The 18,071-nt window shown below is 34.7% G+C and overlaps 1 protein-coding gene across 4 annotated transcripts in view; it reads left to right on the top strand.

Annotated features, from left to right (window-relative positions):
* MTREX (Mtr4 exosome RNA helicase) overlaps positions 1-18,071 on the top strand; it is a 93,263-nt gene that overhangs the window by 42,816 nt on the left and 32,376 nt on the right. For all 4 annotated transcript variants that reach the window (XM_045794332.2, XM_087862145.1, XM_045794333.2 and 1 more), the window contains 3 exons: positions 4,803-4,975; positions 5,503-5,571; positions 17,777-17,905. In XM_045794332.2, the coding sequence (XP_045650288.2) occupies positions 4,803-4,975; positions 5,503-5,571; positions 17,777-17,905 (371 nt within the window). The remainder of the gene's footprint in view (positions 1-4,802; positions 4,976-5,502; positions 5,572-17,776; positions 17,906-18,071) is intronic.

Genomic DNA, 18,071 nt, shown 5'->3' with positions numbered 1-18,071 from the left:
TAATGCTTTCTAAAGTTCAGAAAGTATTCTTTGGTAACTCTGTTCAAGTAGAATTGTGTATCGATCCTTACCTTAGAGGATATTTTGGCTGAGAGCTGATTAAAATCTAAAACAGAGGCAAAGATTGAAAATACCGGTTTTGGTAGGTCTTATAAACAATAATACATAGTCATTGTCAAAAAGGAAAAATGGAAAATTGAGCAAAATATACAGAGTAAAGTTAAAATCATTTGTAACCTTACACAGCCAGCCACAACACTTCATAGTTCTAACTTTTTCTCTCAGAAAAGTTTTGCTGGTTTTTTTTTTTTTTTTTTAAAGTAGCATTAAATACAGTAGTTCTCCCTGATCCACGGTTACGTGTTCCAGAATTCCCACTGGATGCCTGAAACCACAGATAGTACTGAACCCCATATATACTATGTTTTTTGTATACATACATACATTCCTGTGATTAAGTTGAATTTATGTATGAGGCACAATAAGGGATTAACAACAGTAACTCATAGAACAATTATAACAATATATGGTAATAAGAGTTATGTGAATGTGGTCTCTTTCTCTCAAAATATCTTGCACCATACTCACCTTCCTTGTGATGATGTGAGATTATAAAGTGTCTACATAATGAAGTGAACGGAGGTAAATGGTGTAGTCACCGTCATGTAGTATTAGGCTCCTATTGACCTTCTGACAATATGTCAAAAAAGGTGGTCTGTTTTTGGGGATAGAGCAAGAAATACATATTTTCCCATTTATTTAAACTCTTTTTTTTTTTTTATGACTTCTCACTGGAGTCAAATTGTTAAATATGACTTGACAATGACTCTTGCTACATACTCTGAACTTAAATATTACTATCATTTCCCAGTCCCCTTCCTCTGTCTCTTTAATCCCCAGCTGCTGCTATTTTCAGGGTGGTTCTGACTGTCTTACGTTTTAAGGGGATTGTGAATAACATGATCTGCAATTCCTGGTTCTGCTACTATACACTTGATTATTGTTCTGCTTGAATTATCCCTGCTTTCCCCACCTATGTTTTTAGAGGGCAAAGACCTTTTGAAATTCAAACAAACAAACAAACAAAATGAAATGTCAAGAGTAGAACAGACATTTTAGTGGGAAAAGGTAGAAATTTAAGTGATGAAAGAGAATTGATGACAGAATTGCACCACCTTTTCTACAATTTGCAGGACTGAGTGGTATGACCAAAGAGTCATAATAGTGTAGAAGGAAATGGTTAGAGGTGATAAAGGCTATCCTGTATGCTTTAAAAATGCAGAATACATTTTGAATGCAGTTTATTCTCCGTTTTAGTTATTTTTAGGAAGGGTTTAATTCTTTTTGCTATTATTGATACTGCTAGAACTTTTTCAAGAGAGCTGGTATTATTTTCACCACCTTAGTATATCCAAATTAAAATGTAGATTGTTGTCTTTGGAAGTATAGAATTATTCTTTTTTTTTATAACTCACAGTGCTTTATGTTTTGTAACAAACTTAGATGACTGGCATACATCAGATGTTTTTCCTTTTGATTTGCTGAGTCCACATTAGATTTTCCAGTGAGCTATAGAGTAAAACTTAGAGGATTTCACTGTCCCTGTACTGAAAGGAAAAATGCAAAGTTAATTTTAATCTTTGGTTTAGTGTCATAAATAGGTAATGGCATGGTTAATAGCAAGAGCTGTGAAGTTAAACATGGGTTTGATTCAAGACTATCTGAGCTTTAGTTTGCTCATCTAAACTGCTGGGATAATAACTAATTGAACCAATTCATGAGAATTAAATGAGATAATTTATGTTAAATGGACATTACGTATTTGTTTTAATTACTGATAGAATTGCTATAGATCAATGAAGCCGTTTAAACTTTAACCTGTTAGAAAATTTACTCAGTACTGGGAATAGCAGTCCATTTTCCCATCACTCCCAGGTCTCTATCTGTGCACATGTTATATTAATACAGCTTTGGCACCATTAATATATCTTTGGAACCACCACCTTTCCACTCTCTGAGAAAGAGGAAATTGTTTGCAAACTCTCTTAAGAGTTTATTGGAGTATCTCTCACATGCTGTTTCCTAAGATATTGAGACTTCCCTATATGGTCTACAGTGCAGTGAAACCAGCTTCTTATACTCAGGTTTGTCTACTCTTTGATTGACTGCACTTACTTTCTGGAGTTGTATATAGCTATAGTTAGAATTCTAGATAAAAGATACATGTGACTTCTTAAAATGTCTCAGACTTTTGACTCATTAGTAAAATGGTCTGAGCACAGAAGTGATTTGGAGTAGAGGATGGGGAGCAGTATTTAAGCATCTGTTTATCAGGCAGATGTTTATCGTCTCCCTGAACTCCTCCTGTCAGTGCTTATTGTTTCACTGATTCCTGCAAACAGTGTTACTCTATAATTTTAGATGGGGCAGCAGTATTAACACATCTGTGTCGTTTTCGTTATAAATCTTTTTATTGACTTTAGTCTGTCAAATATTCTCTTACAGTTTTCTAATTGTTTCTCTTTTTGGTAATGTCTGTTGCCATGATATGTGTTAAGAATAGCTTTCTTGTCTTCAGTGAATGGAATTCATTTCCTGTAAGACTTGCAGTTCATTTAAAAATAATCAAGATGATGTATCATGCGTAAGGGAATGCAGACCAGAAATTTGAGGGAGCAGTCTGTGAGAATGTTGAAGATGGTAGTAAAAATAATTAATACAACAATTGTAATATCCTTCGAATGTTTACTTTGAGCTCTACTCTTAATACTTTCCGTATCTTCTGGAAATTATAGTCTTAGGGAGTTGTGGGTATTTTTGTTATTTTCATTTTGTGGATAAAGAAACAAACACGCAGATTAAATAGAGGAGTTGGATCAGTGGAATAGAATTGAGAGTCTAGAAGTAAACCCATATACCTGTGGTCAATTGATTTTCAACACATGCTCTTGAAGCAGTGGGATAGCCGTACGTAAAAGAATGAAATTGGATCCTTACCATATATAAAAATTAGCTGAAATTGAATGAAAGTCCTAAATATAAGAGCTGAAACCATAAAACTCTTAGAAGAAACCATAGGTATAAATCCCTGTAACCTTGAATTTGGCAGTGGTTTCTTAAATAAGACACTAAAGCACAAGCAACAAAAGAAAAAGTAGATTTGTTTTATCAAAATTGAAAACTTTTGTACCTCAGTAGACACCAACAGAAAGTAGAAAGAAAGCTCACAGAATGGGATAAATTATTTGCAAAACGCATATCTGATACAGGTCTAGTTTCCAGAGTATGTAAAGAACTCTTATAATTAAAAAACAAAAAGACATTCTAATTTTTAAATGGACAAAGTATTTCAATAGACATTTCTCCAAAAAAAAGTAAACTGTTAGCCAGCAAACAAGCATGTGAAAAGATGCTCAACATTTCCACTCCTGGGTATATGACCAAATAAAAATATTTTCAAACAAAAACATGTGCATGAATGTTCAAAGAAACACCATTCACAGTAGCTGAAAGGTGAAATAATTCAGATGTCTGTCACCTGGTAAACAGATCACTAAAATGGTACACGCATATAGTGGAATAATATTCAGCCATAAAAAGGAGTGAAGTACTGATACATGCTATGTTGCTATAACATGGATGAACCCTGAAAACATTATGCTCAGTGAAGGAAGCCAAACACAAAAGGCTTCAGTATACTGTGATTGTATATATATGAAATATCTAGAATAGATAAATCCATAGAAAGGTTGTCAGGGGCTGGAGGAAGGAGGAAATGAGTATTTGCTCAGTGGATATGGAGTTTCCTTTTGGAGCAGTGAAAATATTTTAGAACTATGTGGTGGTGATCGTTGCGTATGTTGTGAATGTACTAAATGTATTAATGGTGAGTTTTAGGTTTTGTGTATTTTACGCCAGTTGAAATAGTGTTTGTTCACAATGGGATGGAGGCATCATGAAATGAGTGAGGAAGGGAGGTCAGCGCTAGATGCAGGAATTTGAGTAGAAAATGCTATCATGAATGATTAGATTGGCTAAGAGAAAATTTGGGGAAAAGAGCCTCTGTTTTGGCTACTGACTGAGTAGAGAAAGAACTGTGGTTGAATTGCCTGTTCTCAGTTTAAGTGACCTAGACCCTGGTGGTGGTGGAGGTCTCATGACAGTAGCAAACTGGATTCTTGCTGAAATTTAAAGCAACGTATTACTTAAAAGGTCCAAAATAGTTCTGTCTAGTGGGACTTTCTGCAGTGGTGGAAATGTTCTGTAACTGTGCTATCAAGTCCGGAAGTCAGTAACCAGTTGAGTTACTGACAGTTGAGTATTTGAAATGGTGCTAGTGCTATTGAGGAACTAAATATTTAATTTTATTTAATTTTCATTAATTTTAATTTAAATAGCCACATATGGCTGTGTCTGCTGGAAGTATATTGGAAAAAGCTGACCTAGCACATTTCTACCATTACAAAGAGTTTTGTAGGACAGTGCTGTGTTGAACAATGTAGGCCTCGAATTCTTATAGTTAATACCCTCTCCCACATCCATAGGAGACAAACAACTCACCTGATATCACTGCCAATTCAGACTCAGTTTGAGTCACTATTATTGGTGATTTGGGGGACTTTAATGTAGAACCTTAATGTAGAAGGACAATACTCAGAATGACGTACAGTTAGGTCTGAAGTTTTCCCACAAAACCTCTAATCTGTGCAAGCTGACTTTGTTTCATCTGTACATCTGTAGTGGGAAAACAGATGTATCTTTGTATAATTTACATATTTTTTTAATATTTGTGTTTTATTTAGAGGTTAAGAACTCAGAAGAACAGTATAATAAAATAGTAATACCAAATGAGGAAAGTGTCGTCATCTATTATAAGATTAGACAGCAGCTTGCCAAACTGGGTAAAGAAATTGAAGAATATATTCATAAGCCAAAATATTGCCTACCATTTCTACAGCCAGGTCGTTTGGTAAAGGTATGTCATTTTTGGGTTAAGATTCTAATTGTTCTATATTAATTGTATTGTTTTACACTGTTCACATGGAATCGATTGGGGGTGGGATCATGTGTGAAGGCCTTTTAATCTCCACCGATTTTCATTTTGGGGGATATAAATCGAAGGAGACACTTTCGGAATTGACATATAAAATATTTCCAGTTATGAAATCAAAAAATAGAAGCAGTTTCGTGTGCACTTTTAAGTCCTGGATGAATTCATTAACTATAAAATATAAAAGATTTCATATTGTTGTAGAACAAATACATCATATCATTTTAGAAACTTGTTTGCCAACTGAGATATTCCTATTGTTGCTGTTTTAGAGGCCTGTGAAATTTGGTGGTGATTTTTTTCTTCAGGATTAACATCTTTTTCCTTAAGTTTAATGGATCTTTCAATAAGTTTTTTACCAGGAAAACTCAAAGTTTTATTGTGTGGGCATAGAAGTCTATAAAATTGCTTTTTGAACATAAATGTTTTTATTTACTTCCCTTTCTTTTTAGGTAAAGAATGAAGGAGATGATTTTGGCTGGGGAGTAGTGGTGAATTTCTCAAAAAAGTCAAATGTTAAGGTAAACTGTTGCCCTTAAGTTGGAATCATATATAAATTTTTAGTAAAAAGTTTTTTCAGACTCATGAAATTGATCAAAGAAGAAATAGCATTACATTAAGAGAAGCTATAATAAATTCTGCCATAAGGAATTACATTTTTGAATAATCTTAAATTTTGTCTTCAAAGTGCTGTTATTTTCCAAACAATAACATTTTAATTTCATGACAGTTTACGTGTCTTCTCTGAATTCATCAGTACTTTTTATAATTTTACTCTTCAAATTGAATATTAGAAAGAAATAGTTCTGATACGGAAAATTAGAATTTTGACTAGGTATACAGTAGAGAGTTGAAGAAAAGGTATTAGAAGAGCTAGTCAGTTTTACTTATTCTCTTTAAGGGAAGACAGTAATAAAGTTGGCTTTGGTCATTACGTATGTAAATATTTTGAAAAGATTACTTAAATGTAGTATTAGGGAAAATTTTGTTACTTTGTTAAATGAGTGACTGTCTTGAAATTAAATTAGCCACCCTGTTATATTTGTCTCCCAGTATGTGACCTCAGGCAGCATTTTGTATCTCCATGTATATTTTTCTTTATCTTCAAAAATGAGTAGTCTGTGGGGTGCCCGGTGGCTTAGTCTTGGGTGTCCAATTCTTGATCTCAGCTCAGGTCTTGATCTTGGAGTTGTGAGTTCAGGCCCCACACTCACCACGCTGGGTGTGGAGCATCCTTAAAAGAATAATAATAATAATTTGCATAAGATATCTGCATTCTCATAAGGTTGACCATCTCATGATTTTGTTGTCATTAACTTTGGTCCACCTGGATATAGAGCAAGTAGGAATTAAGCTTTGGGATTGGAAGTTACTCCTGAATTATGTAAATGAATTTAGAGATAATGAAGCCATTTGTTGGGAGAAACAAGTTCATAGGTTTGGGGGCATCTGGGTGGTGCATTCGGTTCAGTGTCTGCCTTCAGCTCAGGTTCAAGCCCTGCATCAGGCTCCCTGCTCAGTGAGAAGTCTGCTTCCCTCTCTCTCTCTGCCCCTCTCCTTTTGCTCATGCTCTCTCTCTCTCTCAAATAAATAAACAAAATCTTTTTTATAAAAGTTCATAGGTTTGTGATGGGTATTTGTGAATGATCTGTGATTAATCCCGCTGAAGAACTTCTAAGGATATTTAGTTTGTTACTACCATTTTGATACATTACCATCTTCATTAGTAATTGTTTGTAAGATATATTTTTTAAGTATTGTCACACTTGTTATCTCATTTGATCCCAATTTCATAAGCATTCATTGACCACAGACACAAAGTCTCTGTACTTTACTCATTTGATGAGTAACAGAAAGCAGATAATGAAAAGGCAGAATAGTGTAAATACTTTAGTAAAGATATAAGTAAAGTGCATTTGGAGCACAGAGGAGGAAGAAATTATGTCTGGTCTATTAGAGAGGGCATCTAATTAGGAAAATGATTTAAAATTTTTAAAGGAACCTTGGAGAATTAGTTGCATTCATTTGATGGATATTTACTGCTGGAGGAGCAGTGATATGCAGCAGGTCCAGAACATTTCAGGTAAAGAGTGAAATCTTTTAAAAGTATTGAAGTTAATCACAGAAAATGGTTAAAATATAGATTTGAGTATATTCAGTCTAGATCTAAACATTTGAAAGCAGTGGTAGGTGTTTGAAGATTAGTTGGTCCATCGGTTTGCTTGGGTTTAGTTTGATGGTTTGCTTTTTTAATCTGTTTATTTTTGAGGGAGGGATTGATCTGATCAGAAGTTACTGTATTGACTGTTTGAAGGATATTTAAAGAGATAGCATAGTAGATACAAGTTTTTCAGTTAAGGAGACTTACTCTTTTTGGGGTGCGTCAGAAGGAAGATGGTAATAAAAGAAGGGTTCAGATGGAGAATATTAAGGAACTAGAATGGACAGTCTTGTGTGGGAAGTTGGGATCTTTAGTGATGATAAGATTTCAGACTTGGATATGTGAAAAGTTGGCTGTATTGAGCCAACACTATTAAACTGGATAAAGTTTACCTCTCTCATTCTGCTCCCCCTCACCTTATTTTAAATATATGGTGAAGTAAAGCTTGAAATTTTGACCTTGACAAAGATTGCATGGGTATTATTCATTTGAGCCATGACTAGAACTCAGATATGATTTACAGGCTTTTATATTTTCTATTTAAACACCTTTAGACATGAGAAAACTATAAAATGCTTGCCTGCCTCTTCTCTCTTCCAAAGACATATAATATTTTCTTTAGGAATAATTATTAGTAACATAGGTATGATCTTCCTGGAGAAGAACTTGAAAGGGTAGTCTTCATTTAAACTTCTGACAGCTATTAATTTCAGTTTTTCATGTACAATAAAAAGTGTGGCCATAAATGCTACATGTTGTGGTTCCATTCATACTTACATAACTTATGTATAATGGTAGAAAACGTATAACTTACATATAATGGTGGAAAAGCCTTTGCCAGTTTACTCATTCCGTAACTTGTCTATATTGAAGAGAATATTGCTGGGCAGAATATCTTTACTTGTAGTGTGCTGACGTGCTATATATTTCTTTCACTGCAGGTTTTACATTTCTTATGTGTTTCTTTTTTTCAACAGTTTTATTGAGATAGTATTTACATACTGTACTGTTTACTCAGTGACTTTTAGTAAATTCACCATCACCACAATCGATTTTAGAACATTTTCATCCCCTCAAAAAAGGAAAAGGAAACCTTTGTCATTCCACCCTGTGCTCCCATACCCTCAGTCCTGAATAGCTACTAATCTACTCTCTATAGATTTGCCTATTCTGAAAATTTCATTAAATTGTGTCATAATGTGTTTTGCGACTGGCTTCTTAGCATAATGTTTCCAGGGTTTAAGCATGTTGTAGTGTATATCAGCTTTTTGTTCCTTTTTGTGATTGAATAGCATTCCATTGTAGAGATACATGACATTTTGTTTATCCATTCATGAGTTGATAAATTTGGATTGTTTCTACTTCTGGGCTATTATGAATAATGTCCCTATAAACATCCATGTCTGAGTTTTCGTGTGGACATATGTTTTCATTTCTCTTGGGAGTGAAACTGCTGGATCCTGTTGATACTGTATAACCATTTAAAGAACTACCAGGTGGTTTTCCAAAGTGGCTGCACAATTTCACATTCCCATTACCAGTGTATGACGGTTTTTATTTCTTCACATTCTCACCAACACTTAATATCTGACTTTTTGATTCCACTTGGTATATAGTGGTATCTCATTGTGGTCTTGATTTGTATTTCCCTGATGGCTAATATTGCCAACGATCTTTTTATGTGCTAATTGGCCATTTGTATATTCTTTGGAGAAATGTCTTCAGCTCTTTTGCTCACCCACATTCAAATTGAGTTCTCATTTTATTACTAAGTTAATGTAAGTTCTTTATGATATTTGATTTCCAGATATTTATCTCCCATTTTGTGGATTATTTTCACTTTCTTGATAGTGTCCTTTGAAGCACAAAAGTTTTTAATTTTGATGTAATCCAATTAGATTTTTTTTTTTTTCTTATTACTCATGGCTTTGGTGTCATATATAAAAATTACTGCCAACATCAAGGTCATGAAGATTTACCTCTGTGTTTTCTTCTAAGAGTTTTATAGTTTCAGCTATTATGTTTAGTCCCTGATCCGTTTTCAGTTAACTTTTGTATGTGGTATAAGGTAAGGAGGGTGCAGCTGCATTCTTCTCATAGCCCTGGTTTTTGGAAAATTCTTTCCTCACTAAATGATCATGTCATCCTCATCAAAACTCAGAAGATCATAGACACATAGGTTTATTTCTAGACTCTCAGTTCCATTCATTGACCTCTCTGTCCCAGTGCCAGTACCATATGGTCTTCATTTACCATATCTTTGTAGTTAAGTTTCAAAAAAATAGATTTATGAGTTCTCCAACTTTGTTCTTCTTTTTCAAGATTGTTTTGGCTATTCTGGGATCCTTACAATTTCATATGAATTTGATTATCGGCTTGTCAGTTTTTACAAAGAAGTCAGCTGGGATTCTGAGAGGACTTGCTCTGAATCTGTGTATCAGCTTAGAGAGTATTCCTGTCTTGTCTTTCATTCATGAACACAGCATGTTTTCCCTCTCATTTACAAACTTTTTTTTTTTTTTTTTAAGATTTGTTTATTTTGGGGGCGCCTGGGTAGCACAGTCGTTAAGTGTCTGCCTTCCGCTCAGGGAGTGATCCCAGAGTGCTGGGATCGAGCCCCACATCAGGCTCCTCCGCTGGGAGCCTGCTTCTTCCTCTTCCACTCCCCCTGCCTGTGTTCCCTCTCTTGCTGGCTGTCTCTCTCTCTAATAAAATCTTAAAAAAAAAAAAAAAAAAGGATTTGTTTATTTTGGAGAGAGACAGAGAGAGAAAGCACATGGTGAGGGGCAGAGGGAGAGAATCCTCAAGCATATTCCCCACTGAGTGAGGAGCCCGAAATGGGGCTCAGTTTCACAACCCTGAGATCATGACCCCAGCTGAAATCAAGAGTAGGTTGCTTAACCGAGTGCCACCCAGGCATCCCTTGTTTAGATATTCTTAATTGGTAATGTATTGTTTTTCAAGTATAAAGCCATGTTGTGTCTGCAAATAGAGATGGCTTTCTCCCTTTTCAAGGTGGATGCATTTTAATTCTTTTTTTTTGCCTGATTGTTATGGTTAAAACCTCAAGTACAGGATTAATAGAGGTGATGAGAGCAGTCTTTTTCCTAATTTAACAGGGAAACATCCAGTGTTTATCCATTGTGAATGATGTTAGCTCTGGGTTGTTTTTTTGTTTTTTTTTTTAAGATTTATTTATTTATTTATTAGAGACAGCCAGCGAGAGAGGGAACACAAGCAGGGGGAGTGGGAGAGGAAGAAGCAGGCTCCTAATGGAGGAGCTTGATGTGGGGCTCGATCCCACAAAACCGGGATCATGCCCTGAGCGGAAGGCAGACGCTTAAAGACTGCGCCAGTCAGGCGCCTCAGCTCTGGGTTTTTATTAAGTGTCCTTTACCGAGTTGAGGAAGTTTCTTTTTGTTCGTAGTTTGTTGAGTGTTTTCGTCGTGAAAGATTGTTGTGTGTTGTCAAATGCTTTTTATGTACCTATTCAGGTAATCATGTAGTTGTTTTTAATTCCATTTTGTATTTATTCTGATGTGATATACTAGGTTAATTGATCTTTAAATGTTAAACCAACTTTGGATTTCTTGGTAAACCCCACTTGGTCATGTTGTATTATTCATTTTATGTGTTGCTGGATTCATTTTGCTAGAATGTTGGAGAAACATTTGCATTTACATTTACAGGAGATACCAGTCTGTAGTTTTCTTGTGATGTCTTTGTGTGAGTTTGGTAACAGGTTAATGCTGGCCTCATAATGAGTTTGGAGGTGTTCCCCTTCTCTTCTGTTTTTTGACAAGTTTTTGAAGAAATGGTATTAATTTTTTTTAATTGGAAGATTTTGGCAGTGAGAACACCTGGGCCTAGGCTTTGCTTTGAGTGCAGTTTATAATTATTAAGTCAGTTTTATAGGGTCTTTTCAGATTGTTTACTTCTTCTTGGGTCATTTTCAGTGATTTGCTTTCTTAGAAATTAGGCCGTTTCACCTAAGTTACCGAATTTACTTGCATATACTTGTTCATGATATTAATTTATAATCCTTTCTATTTCCTGAAGGTGGTTAGTAATGTCCCCTCCTTCGTGTCTTATTCTAATAATTTGAATCTTTCAACTAGCTAAATGATTGTCAGTTTTGTTGATCTTAAAGAACCAGCTTTTTGTTCATTGATTTTTTTCTATTTTTCAGTTTCATCAATTTCTGCTCCATTTTTGTTAATCCTTCTGTCTGCTAGCTTAAGTTTTAGTTTTCTGTTCTTTTTTTTATTGTCTTAAGGTAGGAGGTCAGGTTACTAGTTTGAGATCTTTCTTCCAGTTTAATACCAGCATTTATGCCTATAAATTCCCCTCCAGGGAGATATTTTAACTACATACAATACGTTTTGGTATATTTTTTTCATTTTCATTTACTTCTAAGTATTTTCTAATTTCTCTTTTGATTTCTTCTTTGACCCACTGGCTATTTAGGAGTGTGTTAATTTCCATATATTCATGAAATTCCTAAATTTCTGTCCGTTTTTTTATTTTCAGTGTCATTCCATTGTTATTGAGAAATCATTGGCATTATTTCAGTCCTTTTGAATTTATTGAAAAAAATTTTTTTAAAGATTTTATTTATTTATTTGACAGAGAGAGAGAGATAGCCAGTGAGACAGGGAACACAAGCAGGGGGAGTGGGAGAGGAAGAAGCAGGCTCCCAGCAGAGGAGCCTGATGTGGGGCTCGATCCCAGAACGCCGGGATCACGCCCTGAGCCGAAGGCAGATGCTTAACGACTGCGCCGCCCAGGCGCCCCTGAATTTATTGAAATTTGTTTAATGGCCTGACATATGGTCTATCCTGCAGAATGTTTTATGTGCAGTTGAGAAGAATGTATATTCTGTTTTGGGCAAGATATTCTATAGATGTCTGTTAGGTCTGGTTTGTTTATGGTGGTGGTCAAGTTTTCTGTTTCTTGCAGATTTTTGTCTATTTGTTCTATGCATTAAAGTAAGGTATTGAAGACAACTATTATTTTTGAATTTCTGTTTCTCCCTTCATTTCTATCAATTAAAGTGTGTCTCCTATAGACTGCATAGCTGGATCTTTTTTTATTCAATCTGAAAAATTTCTACCTCTTGTTTGGGTTCCGTAATCAGTTGGTTAATCTATTCACTTTTAGTATCATTGATATCATTGAATTTGTGCTTTTTATTATGCTTTTTGTTTTCTATAGTCTCATTTCTTTTTTTTTGTTTTTCTAGTCCTCCTTTACTGCTTTCTTTTACATTAAGTGCTTATGTTCTAACAGAATATTTCAGTTTATTTTAATGATTTCTACTTTTTTATTTTTTTCTCTACATCTCTGTATTTTGTTATTTTCTTAGTGGTTGCTAGGGCCTTCCATATTCAGTATTTCCATATTAACTTAATAAAATAAGTTTCAGATTTATACTGAATTCCAGTGAGATGTAGAAACATTACTCCCGTATACATTTCTTCCATTTTCCCTCTTTTTTTGTGGCATAATCTATAAATGTTATAAACCCAACAATATATGTTATAATTATTACTTAATATGATTTTATGACTTATAAAGAAGCTTAGATAAGAAAGAACAAGTATTTATAGCTTTTGTTATATTAATCTCATTTATCATTTCTGGTTTATTTTATTGGATCCTATGGATGCAAGTTACCGTCTGGAGTTACTGCCTTAGCTCAGTACAGCTTTGCTCCTACCTACCTCCTTTGTGTCATTATTGGCAAATATACTACATTCCTGTATGTTCCAGATTTAACTATTCAATAAATACTTATTATTTTTAAATCATTTAGTAGAAAAATAAATAATTCTTTATACTGTCTTTCATAGTTACATAATTACCTACACCAGTGCTCTGTTTATTCATATAGATTCAGATTAATGTCTAGTGTTCCTTGCTTTCAGCCTCAAGAATTTCTTGTATTTTTTATAAAGTGAGTTCTGCTAGCACCAAATTCTCTGTTTTTGCTTATCTGGGAATATCTGTTTTTGAAAAATAACTTTGATGGATTTATAGATTCTTGGTTAACAAGTGTTTTTCTGTGGATATGCCAACCGACTGCCTTCTGTTTCTGTGGAGACGTTTCTGCTGTTAATCTTACTGTGGTCCACTGTAAGAGAGAGGAGTCTTTTTTTTTTTTTTCCCTTCTTGCTGATTTCGAGATTCTCTCCTTTGTTTTGGGTTTCTGCAGTTTTACTATGATGTGTCTCTGTTCATCTCTTTATATTTATTCTACTTGGAGTCCATTGAATTTCCTGGGTATATAGATTAATATTTTTCAGTTAATTTGGGACATTTTCAGCCATTATTTCATCAGATATTTTTTCATCTCTTTCTCTCTTCTCCTGGTACTCACATGAGTATATTGTTGTACTTACTGATAGCCTAAATTTGTCTGAGGTTCTATTCATTGTCTCCTTTTTCCTCCTGTTTTTTGGGTTACTTAATCTTATCAGTCTATGTACAAATGTGCTACTGCTTTCTTCTACTTCAGATCTCTTGAGCCCCTCTAGTCATTTCTTTCAATTCAGGGATACTTACAAATTTAAGAATTTCCTTTTTGGTTGTTTTTATCATATCTATCTCTTTTTTGGTATTCTCTAGTTGAATGACATTGTTATTTTACCTTCCTTTACTTTAATTATGGTTCCTTTAGTTGTTTGAAAATATTTATACTGGTTACGTTTAAGTCTTTGTTTAATCCAGTATCTGGTCACACAGGCATTTTCTTCTGTTGACTGCTTTCTTTGGTACTTAGGTCTTGGATCATACTTTTCTGTTCACGTCTTACAATTTTTATTTGCTTGTTTATTGATATAGTGCTTAGCTCAGTTGAGTGAAGTCTGTTCCACCCCCACTCATAACCTTCTTCGTTCTGAGTGACACTTTAGGACCTGTGGACTACATGAAGCGTGGTCCTCAGATCTTTTTTTTTTTTTTTTTTTTTTTAAGATTCTACTTATTTATTTTAGAGAGAGAGCATGCGGGGGGGGGGTGCAGAGAGAGAGGGAGACCAGCAAACCCCTGCTGAGCAGGGAGCCCCATGCGGGCTTCGATCCCATTTCCCTGAGATCATGACCTGAGATGAAATCAAGAGTAGGACGCTTAACCGACTGAGAGACCCAGGTGCCCTTATATGTCAGGTCTTTATGGTTCCCCTCTCCCAGCGTGACAGCAATGCCTTAAAGGCAGGGTAAACAAGGGCAGTTGAGGCCCAGTATTCTCAGCCGTACCACACCTAAGATAGAGCCTCTGACCAGCCACTGGTGTCTGGGCAAGGAAGCCTGAATGGTGGGGGCACCATTCTTCTGCCCAGGTAGAAGGTAGGTGGGAGCAGGATAAGAAATTTAATGCCTTCCACTTAATGCCTCAGTAATTGGCATCCTGCGCCTTTTGGAAAGATTGCCCTCCAACCGAGAGCTGCAGGGAGGCGCCCTACTGTATTTTGGCTTCACTGATCTGCAGTTTTTGTCTTGATGAGCTAGGAGAAATGAGGTAGGAGTGATCTTGGTTTAGATATCAGACTTATGTTCTAATGAATTTTGTGGACTTTTTTTTTTTTTTTTAAGATTTTATTTATTCGTTGGAGAGAGAGAGACAAAAGAGAGCACAAGCAGGGGGAGAGGCAGAGGGAGAAGCAATCTCTCAGAACCCTGGGATCATGACCTGAAGCAAGGCAGACACTTAACTAACTGATCCAGGCACCCCAGTTTTATGGACTTTCTTGAATAGATGTTTCTTCACTTGCTATGTGCCCTTAGAACCATTTCCAGAGACTTTACATGGGTGGTTTTTTATAATTTTCTCAAGTTTGTTAGGGAGGTGGGTTTGTGATACACTCCTCATGCTGTCATGCTGGTAATTGATCTCAGGTTTTATATTTTTAAGGGAGAAAAATTATACCTAACACAATTATAATTACATTTGCACACACATACATACATAGTGAACAGGTTTTTAAATAATTTACCTCTCTTGGTCCTTAATCCATATATAAAAGTAGTGCAAGTTGATGAGAATTCTTTTAGGCAAATATGGAATGGGGGTTAGAGAAGAACACATTCCACTTTTTTTTCTTTTTGGTTAAATTGATGGTGAAACTGATTTTTCCACTGAGTTGCTTACATTTGTTCACTAAAAACTTGAAATATTTCTTTTATTGATTTTGTAATCTAGGTCAGAATACTAATTCAGAGGTTTTTGTGGTTAATAGGGTTTGGTAGGGAGAGAGGAAAAATATACACTAAGGAAGAAGATAGTTGAAGCATTTTAAAGAGATAAAAATGGTGATTGTCAGCATTGTCAAAATTTATTTTATATTTTTACTTTACATTCTACAAACTTGAAATTTTCATCAAAATTGTATTTTAATCTGATAATTTTCGCTTATAGTATGAAATTAGCCTCGTTTTAAAAGAATGAAAAGAAGTTAGGAAAAAGAAAGTTCAACTATATGATTAAGAAGTTAAAAATAAGGACATAGGTGTAAAAATTTAAAGAATTTATACTAAGACAATCATTAAGCCAACTAGTACATTTAGTAACTATTTTCTTATGTGAAGGGTGACATTGCTGATCCACCTTTACCACAGTTTAGAGCTTAGAAATAGTTCAGTGAGAACAGTTTTAAAATATATTTTTTTTTCTTGAGAGAGAGAGAGAGAGAGGGAAAGCGTGCAAGCAGGGGGAGAGACAGAGGGAGAGGGAGAGAGAGAATCTTAAGCAGGCCTCCCACTTAGCACAGAGCCCAACTTGGGGCTCAGTCTCATGACTCTGAAATCATGACCTGAGCCAATATCAAGAGTGAGACGCTTAATCAACTGAACCACCTAGGCGCCCTGAATTATTTTATAATCTTTCAGAAATATATTTAACAGCAAATTTCCACTTAATGCCTCAATAAAGAAGTCTTCGAAGTGTGCTCCCATAGTATATCTCTGTAATATGAGTGATTTTGGTAGCTTTACAAAGAAAGATTACATATGATATACTTGAGTTCCAAGGGTCACTTCTATGATTGTTTTAGCTTACAGAGGAAGAATATTAAATTTAAAAATAAAATCTGTAGAATTGGAACTAAACCCAACAAGAGTTTTAGATTATCTAGATACGTTACAGATTGATTGTTCATAAATCGTAGATGATTTTTGTTTAAATACTCACTTGTCACCTAACACTTTGGAGTTAATTCATTCATCAGACTGTGGAATGGATCTTACACAGAGGATTTTTTTCCCCTCTGGAAGCGAAGATAAGTCATTGATTCTCCTTACAGTCTTTTGTACCCTGGAAGAATTAACAGTTGGGTCATAACTTCTTAGCTCATTGTTTTATAAAATCATTTTATATTGACTAAGCTTTACATAAATACATAATCTTTGCAGATACAGACTTAATTGAAAATACTATTCAGTTTTGGTTTGTGTCTGTACCAAAATGAAGAATGTATTGATGACACTTCTTTAAAAATAACCATATTTTGGAAGAAAAAAAAAGGATGTGAAGAAAAAAACTGGGTTTTGAGGAATGGAGCTTATGCTTTCAGAAATTTGAATTCCATAAGATAATTATGATTGTATTTTTGTTTTGTATTTGGAAATGTATTTGTTAAGTGATTGGTAGTTTATTGCAGAAATAGATCATAGGTATGGGTTTATTGTAGTTTCTTGAAAGTTTTTCAGTTTTGAACAGTAACTGTGCCTAGGGGATACCACGTAGTCAGTTCTTTGACATGTTGACTCCTCAATCAAAATAACTTTCCTTTTATCTATTTTATGCAAAAGGGATCACTCGAATATTGAATTAAAAAGAAGAGAGGAGTTCCTTACCAAAGAAAAATATCTTACTGCTGTTTGAAAGATACTGCTGCCAAGCAGATTATCATAAATTACGGATGTAATTAATCCTTGGATCTTGAGAATCATGTTTTTATTAGGGAATATAAAAGACAAAAGTCTTTTAATAAAATGATATAAAACCACATTATAGAGGTGCCAGTGTACTAAGCAATAAAGTAACCTACTTTCGGTATAATTTTCATGATGTTTAGGATAATTTGAAGATACAGATTTATTTTCAGATACTGTTGATTTCTTATAGTTTCTTTTTCTAATTCTGGTATAATATTAAATAAAATTATAAAAAAAATCATTAGAAATTTAAAATGGCGTTTTATTTGTACAATTTTTTTTTAAGATTGATTTATTTTGAAGAGAGAGCTTGAGCAGGGAAGTGGGCAGAGAGGGAGGGCAGCTCATGCTATGTAAATGCATAAGTGTCAAGTCTACAGCCATACCACCCTGGACACACACACTGAATCTCATCTGAATTCATAGTATCAAGTAATTTCTGTGTTTCCTCATTCAGTGGAGTATGTTGAAGGATAAAGGACAGCCTTCATTTCATAAAATAAACTTTTACTGTGCAGTATGTGCCATTCATGATGTTAAATGCTGAGAACATAGTCCGGGTACCTCTGGAACTTAAAATTTGCAGGCCAGTATTTAAGAAATAATGAGCTGCTTTTATCCTGTTTTTTCTAGCCTAATTCTGGTGAACTGGATCCTCTATATGTAGTTGAAGTGCTTCTGCGCTGTAGCAAAGAAAGTTTGAAAAATTCAGCTACCGAGGCTGCAAAACCAGCTAAACCTGATGAGAAAGGAGAAATGCAGGTTTGCACATCATATTTTTCATCTTAAGATTTCAAGTACTTTTTGAATTACTTATAATCACTGGATTTCCTGAATATGATTATAATGAACATACTATCTTGATTTCTAAACGGGAAGTTTCCAAGGCTTTTAAAGGTATGTTAAAGCCATCTAAAATATCAGAAGG

This window comes from Ursus americanus, chromosome 5 (assembly GCF_024610735.1).
Source record: "Ursus americanus isolate L20-20 chromosome 5, mUrsAme1.1.p, whole genome shotgun sequence".
Classification (NCBI taxonomy): domain Eukaryota; kingdom Metazoa; phylum Chordata; class Mammalia; order Carnivora; family Ursidae; genus Ursus; species Ursus americanus.
The sequence above is the reverse complement of the archived record's forward strand: the minus strand, read 5'-3'. Positions and strand labels throughout refer to the sequence as shown.